The sequence below is a fragment of the Culex quinquefasciatus genome, chromosome 2, assembly GCF_015732765.1.
Source record: "Culex quinquefasciatus strain JHB chromosome 2, VPISU_Cqui_1.0_pri_paternal, whole genome shotgun sequence".
In the NCBI taxonomy this organism is placed as follows: Eukaryota; Metazoa; Arthropoda; class Insecta; order Diptera; family Culicidae; genus Culex; species Culex quinquefasciatus.
The window spans coordinates 223,286,540-223,306,050 of record NC_051862.1 but is presented as its reverse complement, the minus strand read 5'-3'; the positions used below and the strand labels follow the sequence as shown (position 1 = coordinate 223,306,050).

The window sequence follows — 19,511 nt, the reverse complement described above, 5'->3', positions numbered from 1 at the left end:
GAATCCGGACGACTACGGTAAGCTGAACGTTATCCGTACCAATCCGGAGAGCGTTTGGAGACCGGATCTGGTCCTGTACAACAACGCTCGACCCTCGGACATTGAACACTACGGCATGACGAACGTGTTGATCTACAACACCGGCGAGGTCCTGTGGGTTCCTCCGACAGACTATCATGCAAATTGCAAGTTGAACCTCCGTTTTTGGCCGTTTGACCAGCAAACCTGCTTCGTCAAAATTGGATCGTGGACCTTCGACGGGTACAAACTGAATATAAGCGAATTTGGAAAAGCAAAAGTGGACATCGACGTGGACAATAACGAGTGGACCGTCCTCGATTTGGCCACTGACATACACACCACAATCTACGAATGCTGTCCGGAACCGTACATGGACATCCGGTACAATGTCACCCTGCAACGTCAGTCGTCAACCCACAGAGCGATCGTCATTAGTCCAGCCTTTGTCATCATGCTGCTTGCTCTGTCGGTATTTTGGTTACCCCCGAACTGCGGCGAGAAGATTGTCCTCAACGGCATAATCGCACTGATCGTGACCGTCTTCCTGATCTACTTCGCCACGCAACTGCCAGCAATGTCCGGAAACACCCCGCTAATCGGTACGATCACACAAGATCACCTCAAGATCACCACTTAACCTAGATATTTTCCATTCCAGTAACCTTCTTCAGCACCACCCTGTACCTGGTGGCGTTCGGGACTATTCTGTCGGTGATCGTGCTTAGAATGAGCCGAACCAAGCATGCCGATCCGGTTCCGCACGTGTTCAAGAAGCAACTCGACGGATGTCTGGGATCGGTGCTCGGGGTTGGCAGCGGATCGCTGTCCTCGATCGAGGACAAGGAAGCCGCTGTCGGCGAGATTGGGAACGCCAAGCAACGAGACTGGTGCCGGCTGGCTGGGTTTATCGATCGGTTGGCCTTTCTTGTTTATCTAGTGATCTTTATCATTTCGGCCGTCTATCACAGTCTGTGAGGATCGATTTTGTTTCAGATGATTACAAATATCTTTTAAAATTAGTTGAAATAAACATTTTTGCTTGTTATTGCTTCTGGTTTCATTTTATATCTCAGATGACTGCCCTTTTTGTGTAGGCAACGTATCCAATAAATGACGACCGGCAAAGAAATTATGAGAAAGCTCAATTTGTGTATTCCTGCTTCCAATGACCCATTTCAAAATGGCAGAGGTCTTAGTGGTGAAATTTTAATCTCATTAGACACTGTCTGGCAGCGCCCAAAAATAGAGATCACTTCACGGTTCTAAAAATAGAATCTACTCCAGAGATTCAATCAACATCTCAATGAAGTCTTTGTCAAAATCATTCCTTAACATAACAGGATTATAAAAGATCGTTCTGCGAGCAAAGTGAGCTTCATCACGCAAAAAAATCAGGCCTGTTTGAATCAACAAAATATTTTGTTGTTTTCACTTGACGATTTTTTGTTGAAACAGACCTCAAAACTAACTGAAACAACTCAAAATTTTGAGTTGAATCTACACTGTGTATTTTGTCAAATCTTTATGGAAATATCAACAAAATTATTGCGTTGATTCTACCATGATCGGCGTTGAATCAACTTAACTATACTTTTTGATTTTAATTAAATTAATTGCTGTTCACACGTGCCCGCTATACGTCAAATTGTTAAGTTTTTCTTGGTTTAGATCAGAGTGGCCAGTGAACAAGTTTCCGTTCCGTGCGATAATTCCGTTCGTGTGTTTGATCTCATCGCTTGCGGTGAGCGAAGTGTTATACAATGCGAGAAGTTAGTGCGATATTTGGGCCGATTTCATCTCCATCAGCTAGGACACCACCTGCCATCTCTAGGGGTTAAAGGCGGAACAAACCAAGTTTTGCAGATTGCAAGAAACTCCCCAACCCCTCGACGGAACATGCTTGGTAAGCGCTCTAGCATTTTACTTCAAATGACCTTTTTAATGCTTTTCCATCCTAGCAGACCTTGGCGGAAAACAACGTAACCACGGTTCACCGGAACGTCATTGGCAACATGGCCCATTCAACGCGGGAGGCAACTTAACAAACTCGTTGGTTCATCCGGAGGCGGCGTTGGCACCAAGTGCGGTCAAAAAGCTGCGAAACGGCACTCGGACCGAACAAGGTGCAACATTTGGAGGACCAGATTGAATTGTTTTCTTTTCGATGAAATAAAAATATGCAAATATCAAAAAATAATGACTATTATTATTTCAATTAAACATTGTGTTAATTCAATTGAAACACTATACTCATTTTGAAAAAATAATCAGGTTTGTTTCAACAAAAAATCGACGTTGCTTCAACAAAAATCTGATTTGAACGTGCTTTCTGTCAAATTTTGATCAACAAAAAACAGCTTAGATGTAACAAATAAGCCCGATTTGAAACAACAAAACTTGAGAGTTGATTCAATGCAAAAATTTTGTTGATTATATTCAACAAAATATTTTGTTGAATCAAACCTCGTACAGGCTGATTCTACAAAACATTTTTCTGCGTGATTGCGCGATTAGAACTCGAGTGGAGTGGAAGTTTGCTCTCAAGATGCGATTCGAACTTTTTTCAACGGTTTTCGTTAGTTACTTAGCTGGTTTATGTGCTGCCGAAGATGGTAAGTTAGTTGCATATTTTAAAATTGAAATGTGAACATCGATTTTCCTCAACTATCACCACAGTTCAACCTGGAACGATGACTTGGGCAGATAAGCTTAAAAAGGACCTGTTCGTGAACTACGATCGGACTAACCGGCCAACGCAACACTACAATGTGACCAACGTCAAAGTTGGGTGAGAAATCATCTCAATATCTTTTTACAGAGTTTAGACAAAATTCGTTTTGCAGAATGTCCGTCAGACACATTGACATCGACGAAGTGTCCTCAATTTTCACTGTCAGCAACTGGATCAATATGGTAAAACCTAAAGTTCAAAGAAATTGATAAATTGTACTTTACTGAATCGCTTTCCCAGGAATGGACAGATGAAAAGCTAAGGTGGAATCCTGAAGACTACGGTGATCTCAAAATCATTCGAACTAGTGCGGAAAGCATCTGGAAGCCGGATCTTCTTTTGTACAATAACGCAAAAACCTCCAACATTGATCACTTTGGCTTGACGGACGTATTGATTTACAACGACGGAAAAATCTTGTGGGTTCCTCCGACGGATTTTCATACCTTCTGTCGGCTGAACCTTCGTCTGTGGCCGTTTGATCAGCAGACTTGTCACGTCAAGCTTGGATCGTGGGTTCACGACGCGTTGAGCCTTAATCTTACCTTGAATACAAAACCCAGGGTTGACACAACTGATGATGAAAGCGAAGTGTGGACTATTCAAAACATAACTGTAAGACACAACACGGTCACTTACGAATGCTGTCCCGAGCCCTACGTTGATGTCGAGTACTTTTTCACCGTTAAAAGGACTTCTTCCTGCTACGTAGTCGTTGTGAGTCCAATCATACTGATTTTACTATTGACGCTGTCCGTGTTTTGGTTACCTCCTCACTGCCCTGAAAAGATCGTCCTCAACGGAATAGTCATGATGATCGCGACAGCACTTTTGATCTACTTTTCCATTCAGCTACCCATCCGGTATGGAAACGCCCCTCTAGTTGGTAAGAGCCACTCAAACTCATAACAAACTAAAACTCAAAATCCTAACATTCCCTCCCATTTCAGTGATCTTCACCATTACCACGTTGTTCCAGACCGCCTTCGGAGCAACCCTCTCCGCGATCGTAATCAAAATTTGTCGAATCAAGCACACCCGACCGGTTCCACGACTGCTCAGAAGAGCGCTACTGGAAGGCCGTTTAGAATCGATGCTGGAGTTGGGATGCACTTTACTGCCGCCGTACGAGGATAAGGAAATCGAAGGAAATCAGGAAGAGATTGTAGACGTCGCGATACGGGATTGGTGCCGGCTGGCTGGATTGCTGGATAGGGGGATATTTGCGAGTTATCTTGTGATGTTTTGCATTGCGTTTGTATGGTGTGCTGTTTAGTTGAGATTATAATTTCAATCTAAATAATAAGGATTTAAGTTAAAAGTATTTTTGTTTCACAAAATTTCAAAACAGTACTATTTACATACAAAAAAAAAGTCATAACAAAGGTTTAATACAATTTACACATTCCTATAATTTCATAGCCGGCCTGCGGATATGAAGTTGGTCACGGGTTCAATACACATAAATCTAAAAATAAACATAATTATTTGCAGAAAACAAAACAGTCAAACTTTTGATGAAAACAATTGAGCAGCATTTTTAAAAACTGCACATTTTTTTCGTTGTATTCAAATTTGAGTTAAAGGCTATTTGAAATTGTTTTCAATACGACAATTTAACAAATTCTAAAATTCATAAATTCAAAAGAAACAAAATTCCAAAATATAAAATTACAAAAATTAAATGACTTTTAATATTTTAAATATAGTATATACTCGATTATCCGAAGTCCTCGCCTTTCATAATCGAATCAAGTTTTTTATTTCTAAATTTATCATTGACGAGTTTTTGAATCCATGAATTTAATTTTTTTTGGAATACAGTCAAGACACGATTATTCGAAGGCCTTGGCAAATTTGAATTCGGATAATCGAATCAAAAAATATGTTTAAAGTATGACTTTTGAATGCGCTTTTCTTCAGATAATCGAAATTTTAATCGAGGCTTCGGATTTCGCTGATGTATTTTTTGAGATAGACAAACCATGCAAATATGCAAAACTTGTTCAACCTTGGCGGATATTCTGAAAAGGTCCAATAAACTAATAACTCAAGGCGGTTTCAAAAACAAAAAGCAAAAAAAAACGGGAAATTAGGTTTATCGGACTTTTAAAAAAATATATTAATTTAACTCGAAAAAGGCCGATTTATTTTCTTATCGGGTAATCGATTGAGGGTTAACGAGGGGTGCGCTGTTTTCATTGAAATTTATCTCTTCTCATTTTGACGTTTTCCTTCCCCACTAACACGCACGTGACTCTTTTGACTCTTTTACGATTCAAAACATTACCAAACATTGTGCAAGTGTGTGCGTGTGTCATTGTGAATCATCACGTCATTCATCAAAAAGAAGTCCAGATCCCGTTGGTTGGTTCGTGTGTCGTTCTCCTCCCTGGTAACTTGGATCGTTCGATAAAATTCAAAACAATAGACACTTTGAAGTGGCCACCCAGTTCGCGGATGGCTAATAACTGATTGAAGTGATGCTCCAGAAGAACTCCCGTCCGGGCTACAAACGCGTCATCAAGAACACGGCCAAATTTTTGATCGTCGCCGAAGCGATCGCCTTTGCCGCCACCTACGCGGGCTGGTACCGCCTCAACACCAGTCGTGGTAGGTTCCTCCCTCGCGGATGTTTTGGGGAGGGATTTTGATTTTTGTTTTGTTTTCTTTTCGATTTGCAGAGACCCGCCATTACGTAAAGGAGAACTTCCCGAGCATTCTGGAAAGTTACTACCAAGTGGGCGAGTTTATTAGTGGAGACAAGGCGATCCGGAACCACGACGAGCTGATCTGGAAGCAGGAGCAGGAAGCGAGACGATGAATATTTTTGTCAAGTCGGCAATCTATCTGACCGGATTTGGCGCTTTGAGTTGGGTTCTGCTCGAAGTGACGACGCCCAGTAAGGAAAAGTTGGAGGAGATTAAGCGGCAACAGGGAGTTGCGTTGAGTGAGAGTAAGAGCCAGAAGGCATTGTTTTTGAAGACCCTGAAGGAGGCCAGCGAGGGAAAGGATCCGTTGAAGAAGAAGAGCGATTAGAAGGGGAAAGCGCGATGGCGGAGATTGTTGACAGTCACGGGTTTAGTGGGAAGGAGAAGATTACGGAGATTTTGAACCGTCGGCACAAGGAGCGGGAAATTCAGATTCAGGCGGCCAAGTTGGAGAGGGAAAAGGATGCGGACGAAACGGAGGCAATGCAGTTTTTCGAGTCTTCGTTCGACGAGAAGGTTAAGCTGATTGGAAATAGCTTGGCCACGGTCGGCAAAAGTGAGCAAAAGGCACAGGTGTTTGCCGAGGTGCAAAACGAGATCTACGACCTGCAGCGCTACCTTTCAACGTCCACGTTCTTCCTGAACGAGTACAAGATCAAGGTTTGTCAGAACACAATTACAGATCTTTGCAAACAACTGGAAACACTGAAGGCGGAGCTGATTCCGAAGAAAAAGTTCGGCTTCAAGAGCAAGAAGATAGTCAAGACGAGCGCGGAAAAGTTCACCTTGGACAAGCTGGACGGAGCAAAAGACGCGAGTGCCGGTGAAGACCGCATGAAGTGGACATTTGCCAACCGGAAGAACGAATTAATCGAGTTGCCACGAGAAAAGATCGACGACCAAACTATCACCGGTTCTGATCTTACCAACTGCGTCATCCGCCTGGAAGGTCACTCCGGGTCGCTGCAGTTTGCCAAACTGGAGAATTGCCTAGTCATCTGCGGACCCACAGCTCGTTCCATCTTCCTGGACGACTGCCACAACTGCAAATTCGTCGTCGCTTGCCAGCAGCTCCGATGCCATCGGTCCCGGAACTGCGACCTCTACCTGAAAGTCACCTCCCGGGCCATCATCGAAGACTGCGCGCAAATCCAGGTGGCCGAATACAACGGAATCTACCCCGACCTCGACGGTGACCTCCTCAAATCCGGCCTCGACTCCACAGTCAACAATTGGAACATCCTCGACGACTTCAACTGGCTTTCAACGGACAAACCCTCCCCAAATTGGTCCATCCTTGAGCACGATCAACTAATCCTCAACTGGTCCGCCTACCAGGACCAGTTCCAGCAAACTCACTCGCTTTGTAATACCTTTGAATAAAACACAAGCTTCTTTTCTCTCAATAGCAGTAATTATTTATCGACTCGCTCAAAGATTCCAAGCTTATTCCGAAACATCGTAACCGACCAGGTGACGCTTGCCGATGCACTCCCCGGCGTAAAACCAGAAGCACACCTCGGCCGCGACCAGCGAGTTCAGCCAGGCCTGCTTGACGGTCAGGTTCTTCCAGGCGCCGGTGCGCGCCCCCGAAACGAGCCGGGCGATTCCGTCGCGGATGGCCGGAATGTCACCGGGCGTGGGCGGGGTCAGCTCGACGCGGGCGTACTTCATGAACACGTTGAACTTGGGGCGCGCCTGGGTCAGCAGAGCTGGAAACGGAAATCGCACACAGTCCGGAATTAAAATTATGTAACCAAAAAAGATTGCAAAAAAATTCGCCGCGGCCATTGCGGCCGCTACTTACTCGACACCAGGGAGGAGCCCTTGCTTGCGATCGATGCCATTGTTGTGTCGTGCTGGGCCGATTCTACCGGAAGAGAATAAACAAAATATTTAGTGGTTAAAAATCGGAAAAATCGGTGGAAAATTACGGACTCACCTTCGTCGTTTAGTTTTCCTCCAGAAAGCACCACACGAACGAAAATGGTCGCAAATGTCAGCGAGGCAGGTGACGGTTGTCAAAATTTGATGGAATGCACTGGGGGAAAATGACATCGCGGAGTTGTGACGTTCACGTTCACGTGTGGGGTTCAACCCAAAATTGAGTAGTCTTTGGTTCAGCGAACCAGAATAAAACACAAAATTAAAAAAAAAATCATGAAAAAAGGAAAAAAATGTTTCAAAACCATTTCTATTTACCAACTGCTAAGTTCGAGTGACATGTTTGACATGACAATTCTTGTAACCCAGGGAGAGGTTTTTCTTACATAAAACAAATTTGTAATTTTTAAATTATTATTTCCCTCTAAAATTCAACCCCGCCTCTAGATGGGCTTCGATATAAAAATTCGCCAAAAATCATTTTTTCAACCAATTTTTGATCTTTAAAAACCATTGGAAAGAAGAACTCTTATAATTCCGTAGTAACAATTCAATAGGGCGAATCTGCGTTTGTAAACAAGCAGTCTATCCTCCTCTTACTTGACGTAAACTGTCACTTGAGTAATAGAGATAGATGTTAGGTTTGGAAGATGGACTTGTTTTATGTGACTTTGCCAATGTTTTCAAAAATGTCATTTTTCAAGGGGTCAACATTGGCTTTGTTCTAGAGTTTTTTTTTAATAGGTCCTACAAACATATGAAATGGAGATCGCAGTAAGCCGCGCGCGCGAACAATTGAGTAAAAAATCGCAGCACCATTTTTGACGGTTCGAAATGCTCCTAGAGAATTTAAAAGTTGTCGTTTTTCAATTGGTTTGCAAAAAGTTCACATATTCTTAACCACCGAACTATGGAGAAATTCTGGTTGGGAGCGGACATACTCAGTGCTAAAGTGAAAGTGTTCACGTCAAACGATCCTGAGAAGAACCTGGAATCTGACGATCGGGATACCACCTTGCGGCGTTTTTGAAGATTTGAGCTTTATGTTAAAGATTTGCTGTTTCTTGGTGGGAGCTGTCCATCATAAGTTGTTAAATTATTATATTCCCCTATATTATGATATTATAAATTAAATAAGCTTTCTATCCCTTCTCCATTATCCCTTTCCCAATTCCCATTATTCTTAAGTACCATTTTTCCCAATTCCCATTTTCCCCAACTTCAATTGCCCAATTCCACTTCCCTCCTAAAAATATAATTATTTGCCAATTTACTGTTACACACCACACCTAACTGGTTCGGAGCGTTTGGTACGGTATGTCCACGCATCCTTCCTCCCCTGTTGATTCTGTGAAATGTGATCCGTTCACCGAATCTGTCTCTGCGGTTAATGCAACGCAGTAGGCATGGCCGCTTTAATTTTTGCTGTACATTTTTGGGGTTGCTCGGATGTACTGCAATTATTAATATAGACAAGAAAGGACTTGAGGCGTAATCTAACCGCAAGTTCTTCCAGGATGCTTTCTTCGGACTGGCTGCGCTTGTGTTCGATTAGATTAGATTAGATTAGATAGGTCCTACAAACATATGAAAGACAATAGTTTATACGACAACGTCGTCGGTTTATATGTCCTTCTCAAAAAAAAAAAAAAAAACTCTGGAACTATGCAGTAATTTTTGTATTAACCCAGACTATGCCTCTATGCATTTTTTTTTTTTACAATTTAAATGATGATGTTGCCATTCTAGAACAGAAAATGTGAAAAACTTCGCAATTCTCAATTTTCAGTGTAAGAACGGGCCTTGACTGCCCTTACACCTACATCTCACCCTTGTTCTGAGTCAGTACAAGCAACACGCTAGAACATGCTTTTAGAGTTCGTGCCAGGCATTTGCACCTGTTCGGAGGTGGTACATAGCGTAGGGTTTGATGTAAGTAAATATGACACTTGCAAGGAATCAGAGCTGTACTGTTCTGATCAAGATAATTCGAATGATCTAACAGAACTACGGATGTAGTTAGTTACCCTCCTTCCAGGATGTTCCTTACCTGGACGTCAACCGAAGAGCACGCAACAAGGTCAGTGCCATTGCATGCTCTTAGGTATCAATTTTTGGCCTGCAAGGAAATGTGAAAAACAAGCAAAAGATGGAAAAAGTAACTGTAAAAACATGAAAAAATTAGAAAGGCAAAATGTAATGATAGGAGGTGGTAAAATAAGCCAAATTTTACAAAAAGGTAGTTTTTCATAGAACAAAAGTTTGCTCAAAATGACCTCCTCAACAAGGAAAAATAAAAAAAAATCGAAGAAATATTTGGGCAGTAATATCCCTCTGGAGTTTTTTTTTTTAAAAAAAAGGTCAAATAAACCAAAATTTTAGTTTCTGCTTTTTGGGAGTTTTTTAATACCCCTGACTCAAGGCGGTTCAAAAACACCCAAAAAGCAAAAACGGAAAAATTGGTTTATTGGACCTTTAAAAAAAAAACTCCAGATATTTATTAAAATCCCAATAAAAAAATTCCGGACTTTTCCTGACCTCTCAAGACAAACACATTTTTGTTTTAATTTTGTTTATTCATTCATGAAAAACAGACTCGTACATAGGTCTAGAAAAAAATTCACTTTGGATGATCGAAACTTCGGATCATCGAATCAATTCACAAAAAATGATTGTTAAAAAAAGGAAAATTCATATGACAAATGAAAATTAAAAAAAAAGAAAATTATGTTGAACTCATACGCCAACATCAATTATCAGGCATGTTTCAAAAATTGTGGAAACTGAGATTTAGACTGAGATTTAGACAGCATAGCAAATAAAATTTGAAAAACAACTATTTTTGGAGTTTTTTATTTTTTGAAAAGGTCCAATAAACCCAATTTTCAGTTTTTGCTTTTTGGGTGTTTTTAATACCCCTGACTCAAGGCGACCCCTTTTTTAAAAAAAAACTCCAGATTTGAATCAGGACTTGAGGTATACCTGATAAGACAATTAAAAAAAAAACATCAAAAAATTAGCCTTTGTTTTTAAAAGTGTAAACCATCACAGAACACACAAATACCGTTACCAAGAAACATGAATGAAATGATAGCAAAATGTAACTGTGTGCTACGACGACAGGCAGCACATGCCGTGCGAAATACACACCGTTAGTCACATATATAAATAAAACAAAACACAAGCAACAACACCACTCAGCGCGTACTTGGATCGATCGGCTGTGAAGTGGCTACTAGTCGCAACAAAAAAATAAAATAAAGAGAAAGGACGACTGCCAATCAACCTGCAGTCGCGTTGCATCGAAACAGCTGTTTTACTGATAAGTCGCGAACGGGCTAGTGCAATAAATCGGGGTGTGGGATTACAGAGATAAAATTATATAAGATTTGCGCGCTGGAGACTAACCAGACTAAATATTTGCACTAGATTCTGGCAGCGAAGAGAGGCACAAGATTTATTTTTATAAATAATTATACCGCGTGAGTGAGGCAACCTAATCGTAGCAAGCTGAGCAGCGAGCGGACTTTTATTTCAGTCAGTCTACGGTTGAACTTGAACTTGATCAAACGCACCGAACATGAACAACAATATCAACGGAACGGTCGACGGAGAATCGGTGGTGGAGTTTTCGTCCCTTGGTAAGGGGAAGGTCCTCTGACCTTTGTTTCACCCTTTGTGATACTGATACTTTCACTTTTTCCTACTCTTTTTCCACGAAATCGACGCGCAACAGATGCCAAAGTGCAGGAACTTGTTGAGGCGGCCATCAAGGTCCGGAACAATGCGTACTGTCCGTACAGCAATTTCTCGGTGGGTGCAGCGCTGAGAACGAAAAGCGGCGAGATAATCACCGGATGTAACGTCGAGAATGGGACGTTCGGACCAAGTGTGTGCGCCGAGAGGGCGGCCATCTGTACGGCCATCGGACAAGGAGTTCGCGAGTTTGAAGCGGTGGCCGTGGTAGCGTACCAGGAGAAGGAATTTACCTCACCGTGTGGAACCTGCCGGCAGACGTTGGCCGAGTTTTGCTCCAAGAACATGCCCATCTACCTTGCGAAACCGTCTCCGGCACGCGTCATGGTCACGTCACTGGGGCAACTGTTGCCCCACGCGTTCTGTCCGGCCTTTTTGCACAACAAGTGATTAGGGTGAGATGAGGAATTTCGATGATTTTCTGTGAAAAGATTGCCTCACGGCAGATGACACGATTGGATCATCTTTGCTTTATTTTATTTTTTTCTCTTTTACTACTCACGTTGACGTGGTCGGTGCCCCGATAAGATTATAAAATTGGAAGATTCAGAGTGTTTTTTTTTTCGTTGTTTGGTACTTAAATAATCATAAAAAATAACTCTAGACATTCGTGCACAACACAAGAGGCTAATTATATCATGTAGTTAAATTTCAGCCAAATGTATGTTTTTATTTTCAAGTGAGCAGAATTTTAATAAATAAATGCCGTAGAAGTATTTTTATGTTCAAATCAAGTGTTTTTTTTGGGTGCTGCCGAAAAATTCCAACAATCTAACCAATTTACAAATATTGACTGAACTGTGTAGTTACTGAGCACGTGCATAAGTGGCTCTTAAACCACGTTCCGAAGTAAACGTACAGTAAGTAAACCAACAGCGTTGTTACAATAACATTTAAATTCCTGGAAATGTTTGCTTATTTTAATTAGCAGTCGAATAAAAAAACACGATAGAAAAATCCCGCTTACTTTTACAAAAGGCCCTATGTACATAGGAAAACCAATGGCGCATAGGTGATTTTGAAAAAGTAATTTAGAAATCAAGTTCTATTTCAAACGACGTTATTAATATAAATTAATTTCAGCCTATTTTTTCAGCAATATTCCTTCAAATCTCAAATTAAAATAATATCTGAGCGCCAAATAACTTTTTTCAACAAAATCTTGCAAAAGCTTTTAGCAAAAATCATTCCAACAAGAAACCTTCGGAAACAAACAACAAAACCTTCGTAAAATGTTAAACTTTTCGAAGGGCCGTGGTAAACTTCACAGCAACTTCACAAAGTTTAACTTCATGTTGCAGATTTGACAGCTCGATAACATAATATACATTTAATATTTTTTCTGGAGTTTTTTGTTTTAAAAGGTCCAATAAACCAAATTTCCAGTTTTTGCTTTTTGGGAGTCAGGGTATTAAAAAAAAACTCCCAAAAAGCAAAAAGTAAAAATTTGGTTTATTGGACCTTTAAAAAAAAACTCCAGATTTTGATTTGAAAATTTCTTTGAGTGCAGTTTTGTCATAACAAAAAAACAAAAAAACTAAATCAATTTGAGCGTGTAAATCGTAAATCAAAACAAATTTATTCCACAGACTCGTCAGACAGAAAACTTCAATAACAAAAAAGGTGGAGGGAGTTATGTTACACATGACCAATATGACAAAGAATGATTTTCCTGAACGAGTAGGGTTATACTGGCCTGGAATGGAAACGTATGCCCCGCCCCTTTGCACAGTTGATTCTCTTCATTAGCTTTTTGTTGAAACTTCCATACAGTTGTAAATTTTGCGTTGCAGACCACTTTCCAAACACGGCCGAAAACTTCAAGTGTCTAAATGGGAATCGTCACGTTTTTTCTGGATTGACACCGCATCAGAAAATTTTAATAGATCCCTTAGGACAAAGTTCGAATTCACATGACCTTCGGATCGTTTTAGGACAAATTTAGATTTTTGCTTAGTTCTTCGAAGCGTTTATAACGCAATTGAACTGGGTTCATCCCAGTTTTTAAAACAGTACAAATATTAAGAGAAATCCAAACACTTACGGCGCGACGGTGTCCATCTTTGCGTCGCCGTCCGCCTCCTCCTCATCCTCTCCCTCACCCGGCAGCACCAGCGGCGACGGCACTTCCGGCACATCGTCCGGCGGCATCATCCCGCTGCGCATCTTCAGCTGGTCGTCGTACTCGGTGTAGATGCGCTGCCACTTGGGTTGCGTCTTCAGCTGGTCCAGGATGTCCCGGATGAGGGTGGCCTTGGTGAAGCCCATGGTTTCGCCGTCGATCCGGTACGCGGTCCCGAACAGGCCGTCCAGAATCTGGCGCACCTTTTCCTCGGTGCCGTGCGTGGCCAGCTGGAAGCCGAGCATCGTGTGCCAGAAGCGGAACTCGTCCGGCGAGTTGATGTTTTCGGTGATTTTGATCTGGTTCTGGATGAAGCTGAGCATGGCCGGCGTTTGCCAGGCCTTGTTGGAGCTGAAATTGGGGGAGAGTGGTTGAGAGAGTGCTTTCGCTGAGCGTGTAGATTGTGGGCGACTCACTTCTCCAGGAACGCCATCGGGTTGAGCTTGGAGGCGGATGGTCCGAACGATTGGATCGTGGACAGCGGGTAGGCCTTGATATTGCGCGGAGTGAGTCCGATCCGGCTGCCGAACAGGCCGTGCCGCATGATCGGATCGGCCGAGTTGGTGATGAGCCAGCTTTCGAGTTTTTTGCTGTACGTGAAGGAGGACCCGTTGGCCAGGATGATGAACGGAACGCCCTGGTCGGAGAGGTGCATCACCGAGGGGTAGCCTGTTGAAGATTAGTTAGTAAATGCTATATGAGGAGTCATTGCTGGAACCTACTATTGGTAACGATGTCCCTGCAGGTCCCCGACAGAAACACGCACTGCTCTTCAAGGTCCCAAACGCGCAGCGTGCAGTTTTCCGTTAAAACCGCCCCCAAATTACTGTTGGGACTGAAGCAGCAGTGCACGGCCGGGCTGGTCAGGCTCATCGCGGGCAGGATCGGCGCTCCGGTGTGAATGTCCAGAAACCGGATCGATCCGTCCAAGCTGCAGCAGAGGACCGTTTTCTTCGACAGCGAAACGCACACAACCGGCGATCCGATCAACGTTTCCCAGATCTTTTTGTCATCCTTGGGCAGGGTTATGAGATGGCCAATCACCTTGCACAGGACACCGAAGCCGGTCTTGATGGAATCGTTTTGCACCTGGACGCGGTAATTGCCGTGAACGCGGAGGGTCGTTTTGGGAAGGGGTGTCGCTTTGCCGGTCACCGGAGGCGGTCCCGTGTCCATCGTTTGGATGGGAGCTTTCTTCTTGGGATCTTCCGGTGGATCGGGAGGGAAGACCGCGGTCGTCGGAGGTTGATTCGCGCATTTCGTCAATCGGATATCCAGCTTGACCGTATCTTCCGTGAGTTTGTCGATGTCATCTTGATCGACGACGTTGCTGCTGCTTCTGCTTGTACTTGGCACAGGTTCGTCGGCCTTTTCCACCGTAATGATGCTGCTTTTGCTGGCAGTGCTGCTGGAGAATTGGCCATTCCCAGAAGATCCCACCGCCGGTTCGCCAACGTCGTCGTTCAACGGGATAAACATGGGCGTAATCCGGCGCTTTCCATCTGCAGTCTTCGTTTCGATCTGTTTCATAATTTTCCGCTGAGGAGGTGAATCTTGACTAATTGCGGGATGGAACACCGATGGACCAGGTTCCGGAGCTTTTGCCGGGGTGGCCGGCGCTGCCGACTGAGGTATCAACGTGGGGGCAGTGAGCTTTTCCTGCATTGCTTTGAACAGGTAAGGGTTCTCTATGATCAACTCCTTGCCCGGTTCAATCAAGGCAAGATCCGTGATCCGATCTTTTCCGTACATCCGCTGGTACAGACTGTTCTTCTCATCTTCCGAAAGTGGCGTCCCCAACTCTTCCGCGCTAAACTGAAGACACGACACCTTGCCATCGCCGCTGCAAGCCAGCAAGATGTACCCGTTGTGGCTCCAGCTCAGATCCAAGATCGAATCCTGAAACAGGTCGTGAATCACGACCAGTGGACGCTGCAACGCAGTCAACCAAACCGACAAACTCTTGTCTCGCGCTCCGACCGCCAAACAACAATACTGTTGGGACTTGTTCGTCTTCGGCGCCGTCCTCTTCATAATCGAGTTATGAAACCGAACGCAAGTGACCGCCTTCCGGTGACCGACGAAATCCTTGTCGCACTTCCACCCATCTCGCTCAATAATCTGCGCCGTCGGACCTCCCCCGTTCATGGCATGGGCCGACACCAGATACTGCCCGTCCGGGGACCACGACAACCGCAAGATATGCGTCGTTCCGCCGCACTCCTCAAACGGTTCCGTAATCGTCTTGTACAGCGAAAAATCGTGCGTCTTCCAAATCTTCAACGTCTTATCGTCGCTCTGCGACGCAACAAACTTCCCCACCGGATCCCACGTCACCCCCTTCACCAGTCCCGTGTGCCCCTTCATGACGTGCAGAATCTGCGGAAATTCTTTCGCGTCCCAAATGATCACCGTGTTGTCCACACTGCAGCTCGCGATAAACACATCCGCCGGCGACCAGGCCAGATCCAGCACATCCCCGGCGTGACCCCGCAACGTGGCCGCGCACCTCCAATGCTCCGCAAACTTCACCGTCGATCCAAACGACCCCATCCCTCCCCCCGCGCTCTTCTTCCAAATCATAATCAACCGATCGTCCGCGCACGACGCCAGCATCTGACCGTTCCCGCTCCACCGGACGCAGTTGACACACGCCAGGTGGTTGTCCATCTGGCACAGGATCCGCGGAACATTCTTATCCTTTTCCGCCTCTTCGTTGATGACCGGCTTCAAGTTCCAAATCACGACCCGGCCGGAATCGTTCCCCTGGCCACCCGTGGCAAACTTGTCACCGTTCGGGTGGATGTCGATCGAGAAGATCGACTTATCTGCAAGAAAGAAACCAAATTAAACTCAGTCCCCGACCTCATCCACCCAAAAACTTACCATCGTGAGTGACCCAATCAGGTTGTAAAATTTTCATCTTTCAGAGCAGCTTTTATCCCACAAAAACGAACCGCTCAAAACATCCTCGACGTAGATCGGCACCCCCGAAACGCAAACCCACCCCTTTTATTCACTTTAACTAGCTAAAAAGTGTAAATTAAGTCGAAAACTAACTCGACTAAAACGCCGGACAGAGGCAGAAACAACGCGCGCGCGAATGAAAATAAAATTTTGGCAAGCGCGACGGCATGCATGCAATTTTGATACAAAACAAACCGGCATGGGCGGCGTCACGTTGATTGACTAAAGGGGGGGCAGGCGTTACGATTTTTAAGAGGGCGGCTGGGTGGCGTAACGGTTGCGAAGGGGATCGTCAAGAAATCGACGGTAACATTTCAATAGGCATCATGTACATTTTGACACTTTCTGGGTTATTGCATATTCTAAAAGTACTCATAATAAGCTACTTCTCCACCAAAAATGAGCAAAAGTTATTTCAGTAAAGTCTGTTTAATTATGATTTTAAATAAAGTAACATAAACAAAATCTCTGCCATCAGCAGTCCCTGTTTATATAGCCCTGTCAACCTGTCAAACAAAAGACTACATAAACCTCGTGACGAAAAAAAGCATCATGAACAAAGCGCCATGTACATTCGGCGAAGAAAAACGAATAATAACAAAGCGTCCCCCTCAATGACAGCAGGGTGATATAGACGTTGGTGATTTCAAATGAAGTTATGTTTGTTTTTCTTAAATAAAACGACGGAAATAATGTTTTATTGAATTTGGATGATCAAGTATCAATGAAAGCAACGTTTTACATCGTTTGTTATTATTAGAACATCTTATTTTGCTTTTATATTAAAATGGGAATTGAAAATGGATGCTCAACATTCAAATGCGTTTTTCTCAAAACGCATGGTTTGTACATGATGATTTTTGAAATGTTGGCGTCGAAATACATGTTAGGGAGCGTTCGTTTAATACGTAACGCAGTTGGGGGGGGGGGAGGGGGTCGGAGGTCGTGTTACGCTCCATACAAAATTTTTAAAATCTGTATGGAAATTGTGTTACGAATAGGGGAGAGGTAGAGATCCTAAATAGGGAGACTGGTCGAAGTGAATTTGACGTACCCAAACAGACACGAGTTTGACGTATACAAACGAGCATTTGCCTTTACGCTCTGCAAAACTTATCAGTGTTGCCAAGCTCAAAACATACGTTGCCAGATCGATTTAGCAAGCTTAGACCAGTCTCCCTATGTAGGGTCTCTAGGGAGAGGGGGCCTAAAAATCGTTTTTTTGTATTTCGTAATAAAAGAACGCTCCCTTAGATGTTATAGGAGGGTTTTTTTACAATAGTCTTAAAAAAGTTTAAACATTGTATTTACGAGCCATGGTTTCAACATTTGAATGAACAAAGTGCTTAAAAATGCATTTTACACCTGCACAGTTGTTTTGCAATTATTACTTTCCAAAATACCTAAGTATTGACGAAAATTTATAATTTTTTTGCAAAAATTAATAAAAATTCAAAATACTTTTAATCCAGCCCAAACATGCTAAATATGATTATAAATGCAGAAAAATGCGGTTTAGATTGTTTTAAGTTGATTTGACTTCTATTTTCATCCATCCGGGACCGTGGTGTAGGGGTAAGCGTGGTTGCCTCTCACCCAGTCGGCTTGGGTTCGATCCCAGACGGTCCCGGTGGCATTTTTCGAGATGAGATTTGTCTAACCACGCCTTCCGTCGGATGGGGAAGTAAAGGGTTAGGTCGTTAGCTCAATCCAGGTGTAGGTGTCCTCTCCCTGGGTCCTGCCTCGGTGGTGTCGCTGGTAGGCAGTTGGACTAACAATCCAATGGTCGTCAGTTCGAATCCCGGGGGGGATGGAAGCTTAGGTGTAAAAAGAGGTTTGCAATTGCCTCAAAAATCAAGCCTTTGGACACTTAGTTTCGAGTAGGAATCTCGCAAGCGAGAACGCCAAGGCAATACTGTAGAGCAAATAATTTAATTTTGATTTTTTCACTAAAATTTTGAAGAGTTTTGAAAAAAAAATTTTTGCCCTCCGATTTTTCGGACCAATTTTTAAGGGGGGCGACATAAAAAATCAAAAATATATTTTTTTATTTCAAATTTTTAAATGGAAAAACGTCAATATTTAGAAAATAATTCAAAAACGCTAAAAATTAAAATATTAAAATTTAGAAATTCAAAAGAAATCAGAGAATCGGCATTTAACAAATTCAAAATTTTATAAATTAAATAAAACAGAAAATTAAATATTCAAGAAATATAACATTCCATCCAATAACTCAAAAGTGAAAAAAATCACAAATTCAATTATTTCAAACACACATAAATAAAAAAACATAAATCAAATTTGAAAAAAATCATAATTCATAAACTAAAATTTAAAAAGTTAAGAGTATGATATATCTCAAAAATAGAAAAAAAATCTCTTGGGCAGATATTTAAAATTTTAGAGAGCAAATCTAGAGTTTGTTCAAAAAAGTGCAATTGAGAAAAACGCGATTGAAATTTTTCGACCGTTTTTCTGTGTTTCTACGCATAATTGCCCCGTGGGTCCCTATTCACCCCAGTTAGTATTTTATAACTCTTAAACATGACAAAAAGTCAGAATTGATCAAAAATGACATGGGACAATTTTGCGTAGAACGGCAGTATAAGGAACCATCCATAAACCACGTTGACACCTTAAGGCCCATTGTCCTCGCTCTATAAAAAAAAAAAAAAACATTTTTTTATATGAAAATTGTCCACGAGTGGGGAAGGGGGGGAGGTGGTTTGAGATTTCAAAAAAGTGTCCACGTGATTTATGGATGGTCCATAAGCTATGGGACTCCCTATTTTTTTAGTTTCCCGTTGCTGCCCATTTGAAATTTTCCTTAACCGATTCTTTACAAACTGCGTACACTGCTTTAAACATTGCTCTTATTGTCACCAAAAATTATATTTAAAATATCCGGCCCACCGTCTGTTCCGAAAACTCAAAAGGTTGGAAAGTCAAAAACTTATTTTTATGATCTCATGGATGCATTGATATTGATCAGAAAAATTGAAAATCCTTCTAAAATAAAATTTGTTGAAAATTTACATGCAATTTTCATATAACCTAACCCTCAAGAGTGTTTGGTGATTTGTATGAACGACTGAAATATGATAAACAGAAAACATTGACAAAATTCCAGAAATAAACAAAAAATCACTGTTTTTAATTTCTTAATTTTGCTTTCTTGCAATCTTTAATTTATGAAATTTATAGTGTTCGTTGGTATTTTCAAATTTGAACATCTTTTTTTTGTTATTTAGCAATTTTTGAAACATTGACATTAAAAAAAATACTTTTTACGTTTAAAATTTGGGTATCTTAAACT

The 19,511-nt window shown here is 42.4% G+C and overlaps 8 protein-coding genes across 8 annotated transcripts; 6 read left to right on the top strand and 2 right to left on the bottom strand.

Moving 5' to 3' along the window:
* The first annotated feature begins 115 nt into the window (after positions 1 to 115).
* On the top strand, positions 116 to 996 carry LOC119766514 (acetylcholine receptor subunit alpha-L1-like). Its single transcript, XM_038251108.1, has 2 exons — positions 116 to 620; positions 680 to 996. Exons 1-2 carry the CDS (start codon positions 116 to 118, stop codon positions 994 to 996), a joined length of 822 nt encoding a protein of 273 aa, XP_038107036.1.
* A 300-nt stretch (positions 997 to 1,296) lies between these two features.
* Positions 1,297 to 4,028, top strand: LOC6033616 (neuronal acetylcholine receptor subunit alpha-2). Its single transcript, XM_001843991.2, has 6 exons — positions 1,297 to 1,389; positions 2,536 to 2,633; positions 2,698 to 2,809; positions 2,865 to 2,934; positions 2,993 to 3,638; positions 3,703 to 4,028. The coding sequence occupies exons 2-6, from the start codon at positions 2,567 to 2,569 to the stop codon at positions 4,026 to 4,028; spliced, it is 1,221 nt and encodes a 406-aa protein (XP_001844043.2). The 5' UTR covers positions 1,297 to 1,389; positions 2,536 to 2,566.
* Positions 4,029 to 5,024: 996 nt separating this feature from the next.
* On the top strand, positions 5,025 to 5,611 carry LOC6033615. The gene is made up of 2 exons (XM_038254366.1): positions 5,025 to 5,365; positions 5,437 to 5,611. The coding sequence occupies exons 1-2, from the start codon at positions 5,236 to 5,238 to the stop codon at positions 5,574 to 5,576; spliced, it is 270 nt and encodes an 89-aa protein (XP_038110294.1). The 5' UTR covers positions 5,025 to 5,235; the 3' UTR covers positions 5,577 to 5,611.
* On the top strand, positions 5,536 to 5,818 carry LOC119767050. Its single transcript, XM_038254367.1, has one exon. It carries the CDS (start codon positions 5,573 to 5,575, stop codon positions 5,789 to 5,791), a length of 219 nt encoding a protein of 72 aa, XP_038110295.1. The 5' UTR covers positions 5,536 to 5,572; the 3' UTR covers positions 5,792 to 5,818.
* LOC6033614 (tubulin-specific chaperone C) lies at positions 5,773 to 6,871 on the top strand. Its single transcript, XM_001843989.2, has one exon. It carries the CDS (start codon positions 5,806 to 5,808, stop codon positions 6,844 to 6,846), a length of 1,041 nt encoding a protein of 346 aa, XP_001844041.2. The 5' UTR covers positions 5,773 to 5,805; the 3' UTR covers positions 6,847 to 6,871.
* On the bottom strand, positions 6,856 to 7,526 carry LOC6033613 (ATP synthase subunit g, mitochondrial). The gene is made up of 3 exons (XM_038254365.1): positions 7,406 to 7,526; positions 7,271 to 7,333; positions 6,856 to 7,175 (listed from the first exon to the last, which is right to left on the bottom strand). Exons 2-3 carry the CDS (start codon positions 7,308 to 7,310, stop codon positions 6,910 to 6,912), a joined length of 306 nt encoding a protein of 101 aa, XP_038110293.1. The 5' UTR covers positions 7,311 to 7,333; positions 7,406 to 7,526; the 3' UTR covers positions 6,856 to 6,909.
* A 2,978-nt stretch (positions 7,527 to 10,504) lies between these two features.
* LOC6033612 (cytidine deaminase) lies at positions 10,505 to 11,833 on the top strand. The gene is made up of 2 exons (XM_001843987.2): positions 10,505 to 10,988; positions 11,084 to 11,833. Exons 1-2 carry the CDS (start codon positions 10,928 to 10,930, stop codon positions 11,491 to 11,493), a joined length of 471 nt encoding a protein of 156 aa, XP_001844039.1. The 5' UTR covers positions 10,505 to 10,927; the 3' UTR covers positions 11,494 to 11,833.
* A 1,223-nt stretch (positions 11,834 to 13,056) lies between these two features.
* On the bottom strand, positions 13,057 to 16,377 carry LOC6033610 (protein HIRA homolog). Its single transcript, XM_001843986.2, has 4 exons — positions 16,112 to 16,377; positions 13,948 to 16,053; positions 13,642 to 13,894; positions 13,057 to 13,576 (listed from the first exon to the last, which is right to left on the bottom strand). The coding sequence occupies exons 1-4, from the start codon at positions 16,146 to 16,148 to the stop codon at positions 13,144 to 13,146; spliced, it is 2,829 nt and encodes a 942-aa protein (XP_001844038.2). The 5' UTR covers positions 16,149 to 16,377; the 3' UTR covers positions 13,057 to 13,143.
* Between the last annotated feature and the right edge of the window lie 3,134 nt (positions 16,378 to 19,511).